Below are 21238 nucleotides of genomic sequence, written 5' to 3'. Positions count from 1 at the left end.
CTTTTATTTATGTTTATGTAAAATAGTTTAAATTTTGTCATACTGCATATTAAATGTGCTATATCAATAGACTTGCCTTGCCTTACATTTACCACTGACATTATTTTACCAAAAAATCTCACCATATCACATATTATATTGTTATGCATTAATCTAAACATTTTAATTGCAATTGATGCATCATTATCCAACCAATAGTGGCAAACAGCAATATAAAAGGTCTCATTCTTTCAGAAGTGAAAATGTAAATGTTATTATTTATATTTTTTCAGCTTCTGCTGCCATCAGGGGATGATGGTCACGCATGACAGTTATTTCACCTCTGTATCTCTTTTCTAATTGGTTAAACTGTCGGTGTTTAACAGTCCCTGCATGCTCTCCAGTGCTGAAACACTGCGTAGTGTACGACATACAACAAATACAGTAAAGATCTTATTTAAGATAAAACAGAACGCACGAACACATCCAGCTCGTAAAATAAACACGGCACAGTCAGGCTGTGGCTTCCAGAATACAACTTTGCGACTGCATGCATATAGCTCAGCTCTTAACTAGAAGGACTTGTGGTGCAGAAAAGCTGAAGGATTCTGTGCATCACTTTCGAGTTGTTTACACTAAAGCCCTGAGCCAAAGTCAGGCTCGATGCTGTGAACTTGAGAAGGATCACACAAGGATGACTGTGGCACAGGCGCGTGGAGTGACAGATGCAGTCATTTACATGGCACCACGTGGATACGGTCCACTGACTACCACTCGCGCGCTCTCCGTTGCCCGTGCCGCCTCTCTCCGCGCGCAATCGGTTTACCTCCACTGAGAAAACAGGAGGCACTTTTCCTTTGCGTTTTCGCTGCCCGACCACAATGAAATCTTGGCAGCTAATTGCAGTCGTGGGAGATGCCCTTCAGGTAAGACACATGAGCGGTGGGGAGAAAGGAAAATGAGCGCGTTGGTTAGAGGAGGAATTTGAACGCGAAATCGTGGGATGTTTTCAGTGCGCCGCCGTTAAACCTTCAGCCGACACGTTGTTTTTTCTTCTCTTTCGACTCTCGCTTGAGCCTTATTGCAACATCAAAGGTTAGTGGTGACATCTCAAAAGCTTGGCTTGTATTCTTGCATCTTGATGCACGCCTGAGGTTTTGTGGCGTTGAGAGACTATTTCCCAGGGACTTGAGAGAGACAGGTGCTTTCTGCATGGCATGTGTTTGGGTATACAGGCATGCTCCGAGATCTCCCGAGTTAAGGAATGGTCCATATCTCATGCTCTCTCTCCCTCTCTCTCACACACACTGTAATGGTCGATGCCAGTGCACTGGTGCCACTTTGCGAGCAAATCTTAACGATCACAAAGTTGCGCTAGCACCGATTTACCTGCTTGATTAAACAGGCTCGAGATCGATGGCATTTAAATGCTACAGCGTTAGTTCTGAACGCTATTTCCTTGGACTTTGCTGCTTCACCTGCGGCTGGAAAGTTCAGGTTATTTCGCATCTTCTCACACTGAGATCAATAAATGCATCTGTGCTTGACAGTGGGAGTCAGATTGCTGGGAACAAGACTGTGCGTTGCAAACCTACCTGACGCTGAAATGTGAAATAGGGGTTACAGAGAAGATGACAAAAACAATAACACCTTTCAGGTTGTCACTCGGAGACGGACTGATGACTGCTTTCTCGCTGCCTTATGCTGTGGGAATAGAGTAGTCTTTTGTGGACGTGGGAGAAGTAGCTTAGTCACAAACTGGCTAATTTGAGTACTTAACTTTGCATATGGATTCTCATATGTCATATTCATATATATATATATATATATATATATATATATATATATATATATATATATATATATATTTTTTTTTTATCTAGTATAGTAGATTTGTGTAGTTGCCATTATTTTCTAATGTAATATATGTTTTTTCTTATAGTATGTCTGAATATATGACAGCATTTCCTCTATTTATCATTACAGTTGTTTCAGTTGAGTTATGATGGCGAGTGTGATTTACACAGGTATTTGTGGACAGACCCTGGGGTCTGTTTTATGAGAGAGCGATTGTAACTTCCAGTTTAATCAGGCTGTGGTTTATTTGAAGCAGCCTGGAGAAGAGGTCTTAACCTTTACCAGGTTAACGGCAGAGACACTTGTGATACTTCACTTGAGAGACTAATTCCACTGTCATCAATGTATGGTCTCATTTCAAACCGTGCAGACACTGCTTCAGTTTGTTATCCTACAGTGACAGAGGATGCAGCTCTTGATCTGTATTTAAGTCCTGCATTTGTTTGACTGACGTATTATTTGGACAATGCTTAGATGTTTAAAATGACTCAATTGCTCGTTGTGACAGAGGGGGCATTTTGTGTTTAACTAACACTAATAGTGTAATAAGGTAATTAAGAATCTGCTATTTTCGTTTTGTTAGCCATATAGGCACAAGAACACAAGAACCTACAATTTTGACTCGTAATTATAATGCTTAATGGCCAGCTGCAATAAAGGAGTGCTCCCTGCACCCTGCTTAGTATATGGCAAAAGACCAATTTTCATTCTGGAGTCAATGGTTAAAATTGTGGTTTCCCACAGAGGAATATTATGCAAAAAAAAAAAAAAAACAACAGCTGAGCCCGTAGATGGTTCTACACAATGCCGATGTTTTTTTTTTTAACAACAAATGGAGACTGAATCACTATGGCTATGACACAGTGCCAACAAATGTAAGAAAATGTGCCAGGATCCATGGCACAACAATATGTCAAAACGCTCTGTATGGTTTCTCCATGCCTCAGATGATTTATGGTGTTATTTTCCACACCAAATGAATTTGGCACTAATAGATGAACTTTTAAATGCTTTCCAGTGAAAATCTGAACACACTCAGTGTGTGTGTGTGTGTGTGTGTGTGTGTGTGTGTGTGTGTGTGTGTGTGTGTGTTTTTCTTTCTTTTGAACAGAGAAAAAAGTGTTGATTGGCAGCATTTGTTTTGCGGGTTTTTCAATTTTAAATTAATATTTTAGGTTTATATGCTATAAAATACTAACCGTATGCCGAGTGTATATAGAAAGAACCATTTTGACAGTCTGGTGAAGGAAATTGGTCACTGAATAAAACGGACATACCAGCAAGACGAGCTCAAATTTCAAGATCCATTTCATTCAAATATAGTCTACTTCGACTTGTAATGTCAGATGGTTTTCAAGCAAGAGCATACTCAGAGGAAGGACATTACAGAGCTGTGCAAATTATAAGCCATGATTAAATGCTGTCAGTCAAATCCATAACTGGCCAATAAGGACATTTGGCTCTTTTGGGGCAGAGAGAATTGAAACCTCGATGAAGCTGAGCTCATAACTGCTGTATGAAGGTCTATGATTTTGGCTTATTTCTAAAGCTTCCAATCTGACTTGGCACTGCAGATGGCAAGTTTCTTAAATATTCTGAATCCAATTTTCCCTTTTCTTATTATTTTCACCAGGCTGTGATATCACAATGCAGTATTGGTTCATCTGTTAAAAAAGCTCTCAGGGCAGCTTGAGCAATACCTGAGATGTCAAATGCTTTGTTTATTGAGTTATGAATACATTTATATATATATGAATATATATAATAATTATATATATATATATAATTATATATATATATATATATATATATATATATATATATATATATATATATATATATATATATATATATATATATATATATATATATACACACACACAAATATATAGATACATACAGTTGAAGTCAGAATTATTAATTATTAGCCCCGCTGTTTATTTTTACCCTAATTTCTGTTTGACAGAGACAACATTTCTTCAACACATTTCTAAACATAATAGTTTTAATAACTCATCTCTAATAACTGATTTATGTTATATTTGCCATGATGACAGTAAATAATATAGATATTTTTCAAGACACTTCTATATAGTTTAAAGTGACATTCAAAGGCTTAATTAGGTTAACTAGGCAGGTTAGGGAAAAAAGTCATTATACAACGATGGTTTGTTCTGTAGTTTGTTATGAAAGATTTTATTTAATTAAAAACTGATTTTATTCTAACCGAAATAAAACAAATAAGACTTTTTCCAGAAGAAAAAATATTATCAGACACAATGTGAACATTTCCTTGCTCTGTTAAACATCATTTGGAAAATACATAAAAAAGCAAAAGAAATTCAAAGGGGGGCTAATGATCCTGACTTCAACTGTATTTGTTATTTTAGGTCATTTGAGTTTGTAGGCTGTTTCACAGTCCTAAATTTATATAGGCCATAGAGAAGTATGGGAGATTATTATAAAACAATAACATTTTATGTTGAGAAAAGTCATGAAACAAAATATTGCAAAGGAGGAAGATCACATGACAAAATGATTAACTGGCTGTTTAATTTTGTTACATTTTTATTTTTTTTCTCAATTAGTTTCCATAAAGAACATGGGAGATACGATTTGCATAAACATTATGTGCATAAACAATTTGTGTGATTAATCGAAATCGAATCGCAATTGCAATTTGAAATGTTGCTTTAGTTGAAATGTGGATTAGTTAACTGCAAGAGGCTGCAATATATAATATATATGTATATATATTTTATATTGAGAGCAAACTCGTGACTGTCGTCTGTGTGTGACAGTCTTACTAACCAATTGAGTGAGCACATTTTCATTCTGCCCAATCAGAATTACACAACCAAACCAGAAAAGGGCTGACAAGTGAGATGATGTTGTCTGCTGCTTCAGAAGCACTAATAGACAAATTAATATCAAAGAAAAACAGCATTGGTAATATGGGAATATTTTTGGCTTCAAATCTACAGACACCGAACAAAAACAAGTCAAAGAGCTGTTGCAGAATTGTTGCCATGACTTATAGATTGTCAAGCTGAAGCTTGACTACAAAATTAAATCACCAATTAAATCGCAAATACTGTCAAAAAAATTGCAATTGGATATTTACCCCAAATCGCACAGTACTAGTTGTCATGGACTTTTGTACAGTATTGCTTAAAGGAACTCTTCACTTTTTTGGTCCCCTACAGTTAAACAGTTGAGTTTTACCATTTCTAATCCATTTATCTGATCTCTGCATCTGTGGGAGCACCTTTTTGTTAGCTTAGCTAAGCTAAGCATAAATCAATAAATCCAATTGGACCATTAGCATTTTGTTCAAAACTGACTTTTTTGGGTGCTGCATAATATATTTGCACCTGCAGTACTTCAGCCATTATTTGGCAACAAAGTTCTTGATTACTTGATCTGTATGAGAGTATAGTTCCTAGCCATTTCAACTTAGCCACTTTTCTTAAAATAGGACAATTATCAAACACTTTTTTTTTTTTTTTTGAGCGAAATGCTAACAAGTTAATGATTTATGCTAAGCTAACTTAATAGTGCACCTGCCATACCTGGAGATCAGCTAAACTGAATTATAAATTCTAAAACCTAGCTGATTAACTTTTGGGCACTTATTGGAGTTTTCCATTAACCTTCTCTGATAATCTGTTGTTTTTTTTAATGTAGTCTTTTTCAGAACACAGTCTCAAAATTGTTTATCGAATGTGTCTTTTTAGCAGTGTGTGATTGAGATTTAAAAGCACCGACATGTGATGAATCTCATTAATGTGATGTACCAACCAAGAAGCCTAGTGCTGGGCGATAAGCAAGTGATTTATTGTGTAATCCCAGAGGGCGAACTGTAACTGCAGTTTCAAGAAGAAAGTATCCATGGTGGTTGTTTGTTGTCCTGGGTTATTAAGGGTTTCCAGTGCAATCGATACTGCTGCTTGTAGATGGTCCATGAATGAAGAAGACTGGCAGAGTAGCTGGTTAATAGCCTCAGGGAGGGAGATGCTGATTGGCCCGGTGTAGAAAGCAGTTTATTGGAATGTAATGGTGTATGTTGGCCCTCATGGCAATGGATTTCAGGATAATCTGTTTTTAATCCCGACTCTGTTTGCATTGATAAACATGCATTTGCAAATCTTAATTGGCTGTGGATTGTAGCATTCAAAACCATTAGCGTTTAGCACCTGCATCATCCGCTTAAGACAGCACCCCAAGCAAATAGTATCTCGGTTGTAGATCTCATGCTAGCACAGTTATTTGTGTTGACATTTTTAATGTAATTGAAATTATGTTCACGGTGGGCAGAGCAATTCTACGTCTTTATATTACCAAACCATTAAGAGAGGATAAAGGGATGGAGATGTGGGGACACCTATCAGAGGTGCTTGTTTTAATCAGTGTTAAATGAAATCATAGATAACCAAACAAAACAGTGATTTAGTTACACAAAAGTGGAGTTTGCCTGATGTTGTGCTAGATTAGATCTCCCCTGAAGAAAGCTATCCTCGTTGGACCATTTGTACAGTAATACCTGTTTAAAATATATCACATTAATGCAATATCTTCTTCTAGATAATTCAGACAGCCTCTCTGGTTGTCCTTTTGCAACACTGGTTGCTAATAGTACAAATAAATAGTGGATGTCATGAGTGTATATATTAGACTGCCAGGCTAATTATTATTTATATACTAAACTATCAGAATAACATATTAAAATGGGAAGTCAGTTGCTCGTCTTAGATATTGGTTCCTAGATATATTGGGGTATTTAGGTTTTCATCTTTTGTTGAACACAAAATGCATTTGATAGTAAATCAACTATCAATATTTGATAGTTGCTAGAACACATTAACTTCCATAGTATATGTTTTTTCCTACAATGGAAGTTAATGGGTGACATCAACCATCATTCTTCAAAATATCTTCTTTCAAGAGTTCACACGTAGATATTGCTTGTTAATATTAACAAGTTTGGCATGCTGTCCCGGGAGAGAACCCTGAGCTCAGAGATAATTGAGGCCAGGGCTCCCTCCTGGTCAAGTAGCATGTGAGGGGGCACAAGATCAGGTAGTTTCCGTGAGCTTCTCCTGGTAAAGGAGGAAAGGTGGAGATGATTCTTAAAAAAACAAAGATGAGGGAATAATGCTAGTCGGGCTATTTGTAGTGAGTTTGGAATGATCCGATTGGCTTACTAATGATTACAGACCAGCTGTGATCAATCACATCACATGCCCCTCTCGAAATTAGCTTGTGAAACTTCACTTTGTGTTCAACGGAAGAAAAATGCACATAAAGGTGGCTACTGGTTTCTAACATTCTACTAAGTATCTTCTTTTTGTTCAACAGAAGAAAAAGTCTTGTAATAATTGAAATTTGGATTGCCTGGAGTCACGCTTCAGGCTAGCAATGTCAAGATTGTGGGTATTTGATTCCTGGTAAAAGCAAAACCTAATACAAAGTATACCTTAAATTCAATGTAATTCCTTTAAATTAAATTGCTAAAAGTGTCTGCCAATTTGCTAATGAAATTCTAAGCTAATAACACTGCAGGCTAGTTGCAAGCTAAACGTTTTTTTTTTTTTGATGTGATATGTGACGAAGTTGAATGTATTCGTGTTGAATGTTTTTTCTGTGATGTGTGTAATGTAAACGCTCATGTGGTTGTGTGGTGAAGCCAAAGATGAATTTCCACTTGTGAACAATAAAGAAAGTAAAGTAAAATGTTCGAAAAATAACAAAATTAGACATTTTAATTATTTAAGGCTTTTCAATAGATTGGTTAAACATCACATATTGCTAGCTTTTTACTGTCAAAGAACATAGTCAAGATAAAGGATGTTTAATATACATATAGCAAACTGTCAACTATATTCTATTAAAATATTGTTCAGTGTTTATAGAGTAGAATATATGCATATTCAAATGCAGGAAAAAATGTCTTGACCTCACATAACGTGATTCTGTAGAGTCTTTAATTAGACAGCAAATAGAGCTCCATTTAGACTTCTTTAAGCTCTCAGATCCTTTGAGGTGACTGAGAATTGCCAGACACTGGAATGAGTCACCGATAAATGCTTTCATCACAGTAATATTTGTAAATATGTTTGACGTATCGTGGTGTACAGATTAGAACCGTGGCTTTACAGGTCAATAGCTTGAGAGCAGCAAAGTGAAGAAAAACACGCCGCCGCATTGACCTTCAGTCTCCGTGTACATGACATCCGCTGAAGGGCACTAGCGGCGCGCTTAACATCTCCTTTAATTTGTGTTTGTTTGTATATGATTTAATTGGCTCTGTGCATTCGTTTAGGCTTTTGTATTTGAGGAAGGGTTACTAGTCATGTCAGTTTTCATGGACATCAAGAGCTCATAGCCGAATGCTGGGCATTTTGTCCTTAGGTGCTCTGAGGCTGGGGCCTGCTGGTGATGATAACAGCGATAATTCAAAGTGATTTCGCACAGCATGGTTTTGTCAGACCAGTCACCAACACCCTGTGGCAGGGCTACACGCTCATGTGTCTTAAATCCGCCAGCGGCTTTAGCGTGGTGTGGTACACCAGGCCTTACTCATAGGTCAGATGAGTCATTGTTTTACTTTTTCTTTCCATTTACACTGTAACCCAATCTGAAAGCTTTTTTTGGGGAGGGGGGAAACACAATAATGGATTGAGGCTAATCTACCTCTTATTTTAGACGCGAGAATGAGGCTCTAGAGCTTTGTATTCAATGGAAGTATAGTGCAATACGTCAGGCTAACTCTGGGCATAGTGCTGAGGCATGCAGTTTTTTACATAATTAGTTCAGACTTGACTTATTCAACGTGGAGGACTGCTCAAATTGTGAAATCACCCTGAGCCGTAGCGAACCATCTCTGAACTCAAGCATCAGCACTCCCTCAGTTCTCATCTACCTGGAAATGTTTTTTATTATTTCCTTATTTCTACCCTCTCCTTTTTAAATGCTGACTTTTCACATGCGGCGCGCCAATTACTTCACGCTGTCTACGCGGCCTCGCATTCTCTCCTTATCGCAAATGGAAGAAAAGTCTTCAGCCGGTTATCAAAATGCTAATGCGCTTGAAAGGAAACATTAGTCTTCCACAGTAAAATGTTATTAAATGTGGTCTGTTTAATCTTGTAAATGTGCCACTATCTCTTCAGGATTTCCAGATGTTTGAGCTTTGCCCGTACTGTCCGTCTTCATTCCACTCAAAGTGAAAATTGTCTGTTGTCCTCAATCTTTTTTAAGTTGAACCTCTAAAACACACGAATCTTTATGTTAAACAGTTATTTCGAATGGGAGGAAAAACGGTTCAGGGGTTAAACCGAAGAGGAGGCTGTGTACAGGGCGTCTAGTGCAAGCAATAAGTACAGTTTATTTTGTAATACTGAGTCTGTGTAAAGCCGCATTTTCCAGAGTGCAAAACAAACACTTCGTCTGTCTGTCATCAGTATTGCTATGACAGCCTGAATATATAGTTCACCCAGGAAGGTAAATCATTCTTTTCCCTCCGTGTGCAAAGGTAGGAATGGTCATAAACCATTGACGCGTCTTTGTTTGCTGTGTCAAAACAGAGATGAAACTGTTATTCCGCATGAAAAGCGCACGGAACAATTGCTTTCGCATACTCTCTTAATGACATTAGTTTCTCATCAGCATGCACTGTACAATAAGTCATTTGAAATCACATTTCCCCTCAGAGTTGGGATTTGGCGCCGCACCAAATGAGGGATTGGGCCGTGCTGGTAAACGGTGTTAAGATTCTGTCCTGACCTTTGATTAAACCTCTCCTGCGGGCTCTGCCTATGTTGCTGTCAGACAGACGTTCGCAGGATTCACAGGATTATGAGGTATTATGCAGATGGCATTCCTTAAGACAACATACATTTTCTGTTTAAAAAGCACCGGTGAGGCTGGGACGGCTTGCCATTTTTGTGCCTGTGATTGACATTGGAGTGAGAGACGCGTCTTGAAGGGTTCAAGCTGTTGTTGCTTGTTGCTATTGGCTCATCAAAGACCCTCACGGGTAGCTACATTAGTCTGTATGTCTGCAAGCGCTTTGAGAACCAGATGCTGGCGTTATCCGTCACATTGGAGCTTTTCAGCTGCTACTTGGAGATCACAGATGATATCAGGTGGATATTAACTCTAATGTGCTCAGCCATTTCTCCATGAAGCCTTACATTTCAGGTCCCACTAGACATCATCCCATCTGTTGAAATTGTGCTGTGTGGATTATTATCCAGCAGTTTGACATGAATCAGGTTTTCCTCTAGTGCACCTGGTCACATGTTCCGAGTTATTTTTAACATGCTTTTGTGCAATATTTTCTCCCCTCTCCTCGACTTTATTTTTTTTGCGCCTGAAACACGACGTGCTCCTCCAACCCCCGTCCTCGTGTGCGGACGGCGGCTAAAACCCTTTGAGATGAGATTCTTTTTCATCAGAGGTTTTGTGATGTATTCTAAATCTGCTTCCTTGGCTTCATCCTCATCCACGTTGAGCCGCGGAGGTCGCTATACCCGGATCTCTTTGGGTTTGGCGCGCCTGGTGAGGTTTTGATGTTTATTTTGCCATGGGCGACGAGAGCCTGTGCCAAACAGAATTGGCAGTGTATCAGCCAGAATGAATGTTATGCAACCTGTGACAACTCAGAGGACTGTGTTGGTGTGAAATATCAATATGCACAATACAACAGCACATAAAACGCCACATGGCAGTGTAAACAGAAACAAACTGTGTCAGGGAGATAGTGAAGATAATCCTGACATCTATGGATGAAAATGGGATTCGCAAAGGTGACCGATCAAGAGATGCTGGTCTCAATGGTATGAGCATTTCCGTTGCATTTGTGTGTGATTGTAAAATATATTTGGACACACAGACTTAAATTAAACAAGCATATAATAAAAATGCCCTATTAAATAGAAGTTTTGGATGTCACTTTAACAATAATATATGAACTATTATAATTTGTTTGTAGTAAATAATCTCTTAGAATTCAAAGGCAGTAATCCATATTGCAGTGTGATTAGCTCAAAGTCCCTCTAAGGCAAGTCATTTCACTCAGTGGCTATTTCTGAAACACCTCTCAGACAGTATGCTTGGGCATTCTGTTTAAATGGGGAAACATCAAATTCTCCAAAACTACTTGCCAAGCTTACTACTGAGTTTCTTATTACTAATGCCACAGCCATGTCACCCTGCAGCCCAAGACCGGTTACTCACTGAAGCTAAGCAGGGCTGAGCCTGGTCAGTACCTGGATGGGAGACCACTAGGGAACACTAGGTTGCTGTTGGAAGTGGTGTTAGTGAGGCCAGCAGGGGGCGCTCAACCTGAGGTCTAAGTGAGTCCTAATGCCCCAGTAAAAGTGAAGGGGACACTACACTGTCAGTGGGCGCCGTCTTTCGGATGAGACGTTAAACCGAGGTCCTGACTCTCTGTGGTCATTAAAAATCCCAAGGCACTTCTCGTGAAAGAGCAGGGGTGTAACCCCGGTGTCCTGGCCAAAGTCCCTCTATCGGCCCTTAACATCATGGCCTCCCAATCATCCCCTCTCTACCGAATTGGCTCTATCACTGTCCCTCTACTCCACCAATAGCTGGTGTGTGGTGAGCGCTCTGGCGCCGTTGTCCTGTGGCAGCCGTCGCATCATCCAAGTGGATGCTGCACACTGGTGGTGGTGTGGAGAGACCCCCCCTCATGATTGTGAAGCGCTTTGGGTGTATGGCCATACACAATAAATGCGCTATATAAATACACATTACATTACATTACATTACATTACATTACATTACATTACATAATCATCAATAAAATCAAACAACATCTGTCTCTTTAGTTAAGTTTCTGGACATTCACACAAAATCTGTAGAAACCCTCTTCTGGTCCGAGCGCCATGAGTATCGTCAGTCTATATTGATTGATGATTGGTTCCTGTAGTAAAAGGCAGGTTTTATTCGCCATATGGCGATCGATGATTGGCTCCTGTACTTGTAGGCTGGGTTTTATTTTCCATATTGACGGTTACATATTTCCCCATTTAAAAAGATACGAGTGACATGTCTTTTGTATTCTATAGTCTTTGATTAGTTGCTAACTGCTTTTTGTTAATTTTCCAAAGTTTGCCAATATTCTGACATTCGATGTTATGTTTTTGTGACTGGATTACTCAATTCTGTCTCTGTATTCCTCATAGTGAAAATAATAAGCCACTTTAGAAGAAAATAAGGAGATGAACCAAGAATAACGACATTAGACAACAGAAATTAATTTTGATAATGGCAAACATTGTATTGAATTTTGGCCAGAACAATTTGTAAATATTCAAGTTAATTTTAAGGGATAGTTCACCCATAAATTAAATTTGGCTCGTCATTTACTCATCCTCAAGTGATTTCAAATCTTTGAGTTTTTTTTTCTTTTTCTTGTGTCAAACACTAAAGAATATATTTTGAAGAAAAGTGTACACTTTCTAGAAAGTGTAACTTTTACTTCCATTGTAGGAAATTTTTATTACTATGAAAGTCAATGGTTACATGATTCCAGCTTTCTTTGTTTGTGTTCAGCAGAGGAGAGAAAGACAAACATGTTTGGAACAAAGGGAGAGTAAATGATGACAGAATATTCTTATATTATTTTCGGGTGAACTATCCCTTTAGTGCTCCTAAAAAGAAAAGTAAGTGTGAAGCCCTGAGATGCATGTGGAGCACAAAGCTCGATCAGAGTTGACATCCATCTTGCATCATCATCAACGTGGCTTCTAAATTATACTTAAGGGATGGTTCACCCATAAATGAAGTTTGGCTCATTATTTACTCATCCTCAAGTGATTCTGAATCTTTCATAGTTTCTTTATTGTTTTAAACACTAAAGAAGATATTTTGAAAAAAAAATTGACTTGTAACTATTGACTTCCATAGTAGGAAAACTGAAGTACTATGAAAGTCAATAGATACAGGATTCCAGCTTTCTTCAAATTATCTTTGTTTGTGTTCAACAGAAGAGAGAAAGACAAACATGTTTGGAACAAAGGGAGAGTAAATGATGACAGAATATTCTGTTTTGGGTGAACTACCCCTTTATCGCTCCTAAAAAGTGTGAAGCCCTGAGATGCATGTGGAACACAAAGCTAGACCTCTCAGTTGACATCCATCTTGAATCATCATAAACGTGGCTGTATTTTAGCTTCATTTGTGGCATCATTTTAGTCTTCTCTGCGAGGAGGAGTAACTGCTCGGAAAAAAAAAAATCCCAATTAAATTGAAATTTTGGAAGTCACTAACAATAGTATATAAATTATTATAATTTGTTTGTAAATAATCTCTTGCAGTTAAGAATTCAAAGGCAATGATCCATATTGCTGTTTGATTAGATGCACACTCCTTTTGATTAATTTATCCTAGGTTTGCCAATATTCTGACATTCCATGTTATGGTTTTGTGACTGGATTAATCAATTCTGTCTGTGTATTTCTCATAGTAGAAATAATAGGGCACTTCAGAAGAAAGAATAACTACAACAGACAGCAGAAATTAATTTGGAAAATGGCAAACATTGTATTGAATTTTGGCCAGAACAATTTGTGATTGTGCTTCTAAATTATTCTTAAGGGATAGTTCACCCATAAATGAAATTCGGCTCATTATTTACTTACCCTCAAGTGTTTCCAAATCTTTATAAGTTTCTTTATTGTGTCGAACACTAAAGAAAATTGAAAACCTGTAACTACTTACTTTCATAGTAGAAAAAAATAAATAGTATTAAAGTCAATGAATACAGGTTTCCAGCTTTCTTCAGATTGTCTTTGTTTCTTTTTAAAAATGTTTGGAACAAAGCGAGACTAAATGATGACAGAATATTTGGGTGTGGTTGAACTATCCATTTAGTTTTCCTAAAAAAAGAAATGTAAGTGTGAAGCCCTGAGATGCATGTGGAGCACAAAGCTAGACCTCTCAGTTGACATCCATCTTGAATCCTCATCAACGTGGCTGTATTTTATTCATTTGTGGTGTCGTTTAATTCTGCACGATCTTCTCTGCGAGGGGGAGAAACTGCTCAGAAAAGCCATTGATGTGGGTTATAATTTTAATGCCCCACAGATTTCATTTGTTTATTTTATTATGTTAATGAATATCATAACAAGGGATTTCTAATCCTCGCGGCGACCGTTCCTGCCTTTTTCAGAAAGAATTTCTGATGAACCTTTTTATCTCTAATATGCAGCACATGGGGCTTCATAACAGCCCGCCGAGACATCGGCACTCATTTTCTCTCAGGTGAGCCTTTAATTGCATCTTCCTTACTCGGTGACATCTTTCCCATCATGGTGGGCTGCTCTCCTATGTGACTAGGCTCGCACTTACTCAATAAGTGGAACGATGGCAGCTGTCATTGCATGCCTTATTATTACTGAAAAAGACTTTCTAGTCCTTAAAGATCTGCCGACTATCGGCCTTGCTTCGATTTAGCAAACATCGCAGCTGCTAGACATCCTCTTACAGCCATTTTGGCAGACCGTTGGCCCCGGCATTGGGAGCCCACTTCCAGGGGAAGAAAACAGCTCTTAATTGCCCTCCATAAACTGCCTGGCCGCTGCAAAACAAAAATCAATTTTTTGCTCCAGGATGATTTTGGGGTGTAATGGCAAGAAGCTGACAGCTAACTTTTGGCTATCTGTATGAAAGGTCACCGTCGATGGACTGATGGGTCGCAAGGGACGCACGGGCTATATGTACTCTAATCTGGAAACACCCCGTCGGGAGGAGCTCTGCTACTGTAACGCTTCCTCTTGTCGCAGCTCGATGCCCATTCGCAGACTTTCTAAATTGAGATTAATAATGTCATCTAGAGCCAGAGTTTACAGACAGCGGTTTCTCCTCCCCTCCTCTCACCACCTTCAAAGTCCAGCAGACTCCCGTTGGAGAAACATATGGAATATGCACAGGGAATATTAATAGTCTTTACAGACCACATGCATACACCGGCATCATCAATTTTCCAGACTTGTTTGTATACATTGACTCTTTGACATTCAAACCAGAGTTATCCTCCCCCACCGGTGCGGAATGAGCGGACAGCATGTGTGCGAGAGAGTGCGTGGGCAAAGTGTCATGGCTGCGCAGTGCCAAGAACAGCTCCCCACATTGTTAACAGTGTTCGCTGTCTGCAGACGTCTGCCTGGCTTAGGAGCGCATGAAGCTCAGGACGCACTCGTGAAGGACAAGCACAACTTTCACCAAGCACAACAGCAGTTTAACCTTTTTTAGTTTTAGCTTTTCCTATCTATCTATCTATCTATCTATCTATCTATCTATCTATCTATCTATCTATCTATCTATCTATCTATCTATCTATCTATCTATCTATCTATCTATCTATCTATCTATCTATCTATCTATCTATCTATCTATCATCTATCTATCGTTCTATACACAAAAGTAAATATAGTGAGGCAAAAAATAGTAATAATCCTATTAATGTACAACTACCACACCTTCAGTCAAAACAAATACAAACGTGTTATTTTGACCAGCTGTCTTTTTCTGGAATTTCACACGTTCACACTCACAGATATTTGAGTGAATAGAATATGTGTATTTAGTGTGCTGTCTGGGGAGAGGGCTCTGAGCTTTAAAAAATACCCTAAATTGTGTTGTTCCCCTTATCAAGATAGAGAGAGTGATAGGGGCCTGATCACAGTGTCTAGCCCAGCTCCAGAAGAACGCTCCTCCAATCCGATTTATGTAGGTATTGGGTTTTTAAAAGTGTGGAGTTGAGGGTGGTGGGGTGGAAGGGATGCTGAAGTTGAGAGAAACAGAGGTAGGACATGCTTAACTATATTTAAGGGATTGGTTTTAGGCTGATTGGATAATAAAATGATTGTCAATAATGAATTAGCCTCGCCAAACGGATCGTGCTTCTCTGGAAATTTGTTTATAGAACATCACAAAATGTTCCATTTTATTTAAAATATTTTAATAGAAATTTAGAAGAGATTTTATAAGACCTTTTATAAAAAGAAAAAAAAAACATTTATTCATTCATTCATCAAGCATTTTACTTCAGCTCATATAATAAATCCAAAGAAACAGTGAATTTTGAAGCGGTTTCTTATTTTTTTTCCATAGCTGTTTTTTTTCATCTACACACCCTCACAAAAGTATTGTTGTCAATCCCAGTTATAAGAGCAACAAATGATAATTTGACTTCTAGTTGACCATTGGAGAAAGTGGCAGAAGATAGATTTTTCTGATGAATCATCTGTAGAACTGCATTAAAATCATCACAAATACTGCAGAAGTCCTGTTGGCGCCCACATGGACCCAAGAAATCAGTCAAGTTTGGTGAAGAAAAAATCATGGTTTGGGGTTACATTCAGTATAGGGGTGTGTGAGAGATTTGCAGAGTAAATGGCAACATAAACAGCCTGATGTATCAAAACATTTGTGCTGCCTATTACATTACAAACCACAGGAGAGGGCAAATTGTTCATCAGGATGGCACTTCTTATCATACTTCAGCCTCCACATTTAAGTTCCTAAAAGCAAAAAAAAAAAAAAAAGAAAGAAAAAAAAAAGAAGGTGCTCCTGGGTGGCCAGCCCAGTCCCCAGAAATGAACATTATTGAGCATAAGATGAAGTAGATGGCATTGAAGGTGAATTCAGAGAATCTTGATTAACTCTGATAAATTCTGCAGGAATGCTTTCTTTGCCATTAAAGATGACTTTATTAATAAGTTATTTTAGTCATTGCAGAGATGAATGAATGCAGTCATCCAATCTCATAATAGTCATACACAATATTAATTATTTTTCCACTGCAGCATGACTTTATATTCTATACTGTACATTATTTCTGTTAAGTGACAAGACTTTTGTCAAAGCAAAGTCAGACTTTACTGTCCTAATTAAATAATAAAAAATCAAGGCATGATCATATTTTATTTAGCTAAAATAAGCGCAATCAAACTTCTGATACCAAATGATCGACTAGAAGTCAACTTATTATTTGTTGTTTCTAAAACTTGGACACGCAACAAGACTTTTGTCAGGTAGTGTATGATTTTACTAAGACTAATCAATTTATTCCATTCATATGTTTTTTTTTTTGTTCTGTAATGCAAATGTATGCTTTGGTATTACCATATGTGTGATTCATTAAAATAATGAATCATTTTCACTTCCTTGCAATCAAATTGAAACAGACGTTCTGGAGCGCCACATCAATGTGTATCTGAGCCAACTGACAAACAAAGAACCAGACAAAACCTTCTTTCTTAGATTTTTCAAAATAGAATTTATAGTGATCATAAGGCAGATGCACTGCTGCAAATCACCGTTCTTGTTTTCAAAGGCTGCTTTTTTTCCAATCCACTCATTTTAAATATCAACACAATTCTCCCAGGCTTTCATAGTCATGTTCATTAACGTGGCATTTAACTGTGAAAGTCAAATCACCTTCATAGACTGAAAAAAAAAATCCTTGAAATTCTTGGAACATGAGAAACAATGAAATCTCGAGATTTGTGGAGAATAAAAGCTTCCCTCAACACCGCATCAGTGACTTGGCTTATTTCATCCGCGCCTCATTCTCTTCCACTATTTCATTTGTTTCACTTCCAAGGACTTTTTGAAATAACATTGCCAATTTGTGGAGCACACTTTTTTCCGGATAATTATAATCCAAATTAGCCTCCACATGATGTGTCAGTGTTTGCCTGAAATTCCGTGGCTATGCTTTTTAAATCTAGTTTGCAGCAGTTTAAATGTTAAAAATTCCAAGCATTAATGAATAATTTACGCTTCTCTGTTCTGGTGACTTATTTCATTGTTTCGTTAAGTAATTCAGCACACTTATGGCAGAGTAGACCAAACGTGATCAGAAGCACAATAAGCCACAAACGCTCGTATGAAGCTTAGGGCTGCACGATATTAGAAAAAAAACAAAACAAAAAAAAACTGACATTGCGATATTTAGTTTTTCTGGTATATGAATGCAATTCCACCAGATGACTTGAATAGCTCTATTTGGAAGGAATTCCCAATTTTAAATTGATTGAGATGGTTGTGTAATGTTTAACACATTATAAGCAAAATACAAGCATGGATAAATACAACGTAGCAAAGATACAAATGAAATAAACATTGCTTTGTGGATTTCGGGTTTGGGTCTTACAGTAATCTGGCACAAAAATTGAATAACAAATGTAAAATAACACTGGATATTTTTTATTACTGTATATAAATAAATACTTATAATTTTTATAATTAGCTAACTGACTTGAAATACTCACAGGCCTTAAACGCATGCAATTAATCATCTTTCATCCTAACACTTTCGTTTAGAGACCAATTATCACTATTAATTAGATGCTTGTTAGCGTTATTATTACAATATTTTCTGTTTATTAGTACTTACAAAGCACATATTCTGCATTTTCTAATTCTACCCATTTTAATATTACCTAATATTTTAACTTAAATATACAATAGTGATGAACACTATTGGGACCCTTATCAATATCAGCCAATAAAAGCTAAAGCTTAAAAAATAACATTAATATTAACAAATATAGGTTCATATCTTTTAGTGAATATTCATTCATTTTCTTTTCGGCTCAGTCCATTTACAGTATTAATTAGGGGTCACCACAGCGGAACGAACCACCCCTTTAAGCTAATATAAAATAGGTTGATATCTTAAAGCTAATAAATTATGCATTAATTCCACTGGATGAACAACATCACATGGTTTTTATTGTCACATCTGTGATGTAAAACAAAGCAGACATGTGCCTTACAAGAGCTAATGGTTGACTAGAGAGTAGAGAAGATGTCAACGGTGTGGGAGTTTTTTGCCATTAAAAAAAAAAGAGGACACCAGACTTGCAAGAGAAACAAACGTATGTGTGAGAAAGCTCAAATGCTTCTTTTTATTAAAACAACAAAGAAACACTGCACTTACATTCACAGATGAAGTAGCCTGTGACACTTCTAGTTGGCCTTTCTGTTAAAAATTCATACAAAGTCATACTGTATCGAGAAACAACAACAAGAACATTTTATTTAATATTGCACATTTTTATTGTTTTTTAATTAATAGTCAGTGACTGTAGTTTTTTTTTCTTACAGGCAATGGCGTTTATTTATATAAAAGAAAGTTGGCCATATAAATGAATAGTTCGTAAATAACATTCAGATAACAAGTTTTTAAACTTTTATAAAATCTTTTACTGCATTATTGCACATTAGCAAACATAAAACAGGGTTTGCATATATGCAATCATGTAGACAAATTTGAAAAATGTATGTTCATATCAGCCTGTATATTCTGAATCAGAATCAGAATGAGCTTTATTCACCAAATGTGCACAATTTATTTATTTATTTATTTATTTATTTATTTTTTGTGGATTTTGGAAGCTCAGGGTACATGCATACACCAACGCAAGAAGACAGAAGGACATTTAAATAAGTGGAAAATAAATTAAAGAATATAGAGCATGAAGTTCCAAATATTAATCTAGGTGGTTTTTGTGCATAGTTGACTTTTTAAACTGTATGAATAAGACATTTATATAATAGTATTTACAATTAAGTGGCTTTATTGGCTACAAAAAAATCATAAATAGTAAGAGTTTCGCTATTGGCCTCCAAATCTAAAGAGCTGTCATTTTCGGTATCGATTAAAATGTTCATATCTGTGCATTCCTACTTGAAGTCCCCGTAAAGTGCTTTGAAATATGCATATTTTTTTGATGTTTGACATAATCTCAACTGAAACCCGAAGAGAGGGTGGGACCCTTTTTTATAAAAGAGCCAATATAGTTTTGCTTTATCACTGCTCTGTCAGTGAGAGTAGTTGAGCTCAAGTGGATCAAATGAGAAGGTCTTGGAGGGGGCGGGGCATGTCAGATACTAGAGAGTATTTGATTGGTTTGGATATAATAAGAAACTGTGGTGTGAGTTGACATGAATAAAAACATTGATCCATTAAGGCAGTAGTAACAGACTGCAAGCTTTACATGTTCATATCAGTTTAATATCTTCTAAACTAGAATTTTGTCAATGTTTTGGAGCACACTAGCTTGTAGATATCTAACAATACTGATACTAACATCTAAAAAAATATATTTTAATTGCATGCAACCTTTGAACACAACCCAACTAGCTATTAATAAACATTAAATTAGAAATGGATTAACGCTGATGTCATAGGTAATTGTTTCTTAATAGTGAGAATTGAACTTTAAATGTTATGGTAAACATTGCAATGAATCCACAAATCATGTGTTCTGAATTGTGTCATTTAAACCTTGCACATATGATGCCAAAACAACATATTGTGAAGCCCTAATGTAGCTAGTATGTTTTCAGTCAAGCTTGCATGTATTCAATTAAATCCCAGCTCTGTGCGTGGCAACAGTGAAGTTTTAAAAGGAAACCATTTGCTGCCGACTGGCTCGCTGATGGCGATAGCAGCAGTGGTGTATCAGTTGACTAATTGGAGAGGCTGTCCTCGCAGTGTTCTCTGCAGAGCCTGTTGTTTTGCTCATTTGGTGTGACAAATAGCAAGCCTGTGGAGGATGCAAGGCCTGGGTGCTGTTCTGACCTATGACATCTCATTTGTTTCTGATAAATGGCCATTTTCTGGAGGTGCATGGTTCACTTGAGAGGCAATTGCCAGGTATGAGTCGCCTTCTTCGGTGACATCAAAAAATGCCATGGCCTTCCAAGACATGGCCAGAAATTGTTGCTTTGCTAGATGCTCTTGCGAGACTATGACAAGCTGGTTTCTGGTGTAATAATTAGATATGGTCATTATGTCAATGTTGTTTCTATGCATATTTTTAAAAAAAGTATTTGGATTGCGTTTTTGTAGTGCACTTTTGCTTCACCTTCATTAGCTTTATTTGGATTGTGTATATATAGAAAGTTTTGACCTTTTGTTTCTCCTTCATTAGCTTTGGCGTGTTTCAGGTGTTTTTTTTTTTTTGTCGTCTGTTCATCTGCATTGAGCCAGAAATTGTTCAAAAAGTTTGAAATCCAATTTGTGTTCCATGAAAGATGCTCGCTGTCTTTTGCTGCAAAGGAACTGATGAAAATGACGAGAGTTACTGTGTTGATCTATTTTTATCCAATGACAGCTCTGATATTTTTAGTTCTTATTTGTGTTTTATAGATTTAACAAAGCAAAATCTGAAACGGGAAAATTTTCTCATCATTTTCTCACCCTCACATTGATCCAGTTCTGTCTTTTCATCATATCATGATTTTTCACACAATTAATGTGGACAAAAGAATCCACAATTGAGATATATCTCAATATCTGTCAATATTTAGTAAAACTAAATTATTCCAGGCTTATTATGATCAACTTATACTAAAA

At 37.1% G+C, this 21238-nt stretch overlaps 1 protein-coding gene across 14 annotated transcripts in view; it reads left to right on the top strand.

Moving 5' to 3' along the window:
* The first annotated feature begins 792 nt into the window (after positions 1–792).
* Positions 793–21238, top strand: part of rbfox1 (RNA binding fox-1 homolog 1) — a 445956-nt gene continuing 425510 nt past the window's right edge. For 10 of the 14 annotated variants that reach the window (XM_073939806.1, XM_073939875.1, XM_073939865.1 and 7 more), the window contains exon 1: positions 793–1074. Coding sequence is in view for 4 of the 14 variants with exons in the window: in XM_073939678.1 (XP_073795779.1) it covers positions 861–905 (45 nt within the window). In the remaining 10 variants the exon portion in view is untranslated. The remainder of the gene's footprint in view (positions 1075–21238) is intronic. The other 4 variants (XM_073939678.1, XM_073939683.1, XM_073939725.1 and 1 more) reach the window with 1 other exon arrangement.

This window comes from Danio rerio, chromosome 3, assembly GCF_049306965.1.
Source record: "Danio rerio strain Tuebingen ecotype United States chromosome 3, GRCz12tu, whole genome shotgun sequence".
In the NCBI taxonomy this organism is placed as follows: Eukaryota; Metazoa; Chordata; class Actinopteri; order Cypriniformes; family Danionidae; genus Danio; species Danio rerio.
The sequence above is the reverse complement of the archived record's forward strand: the minus strand, read 5'-3'. Positions and strand labels throughout refer to the sequence as shown.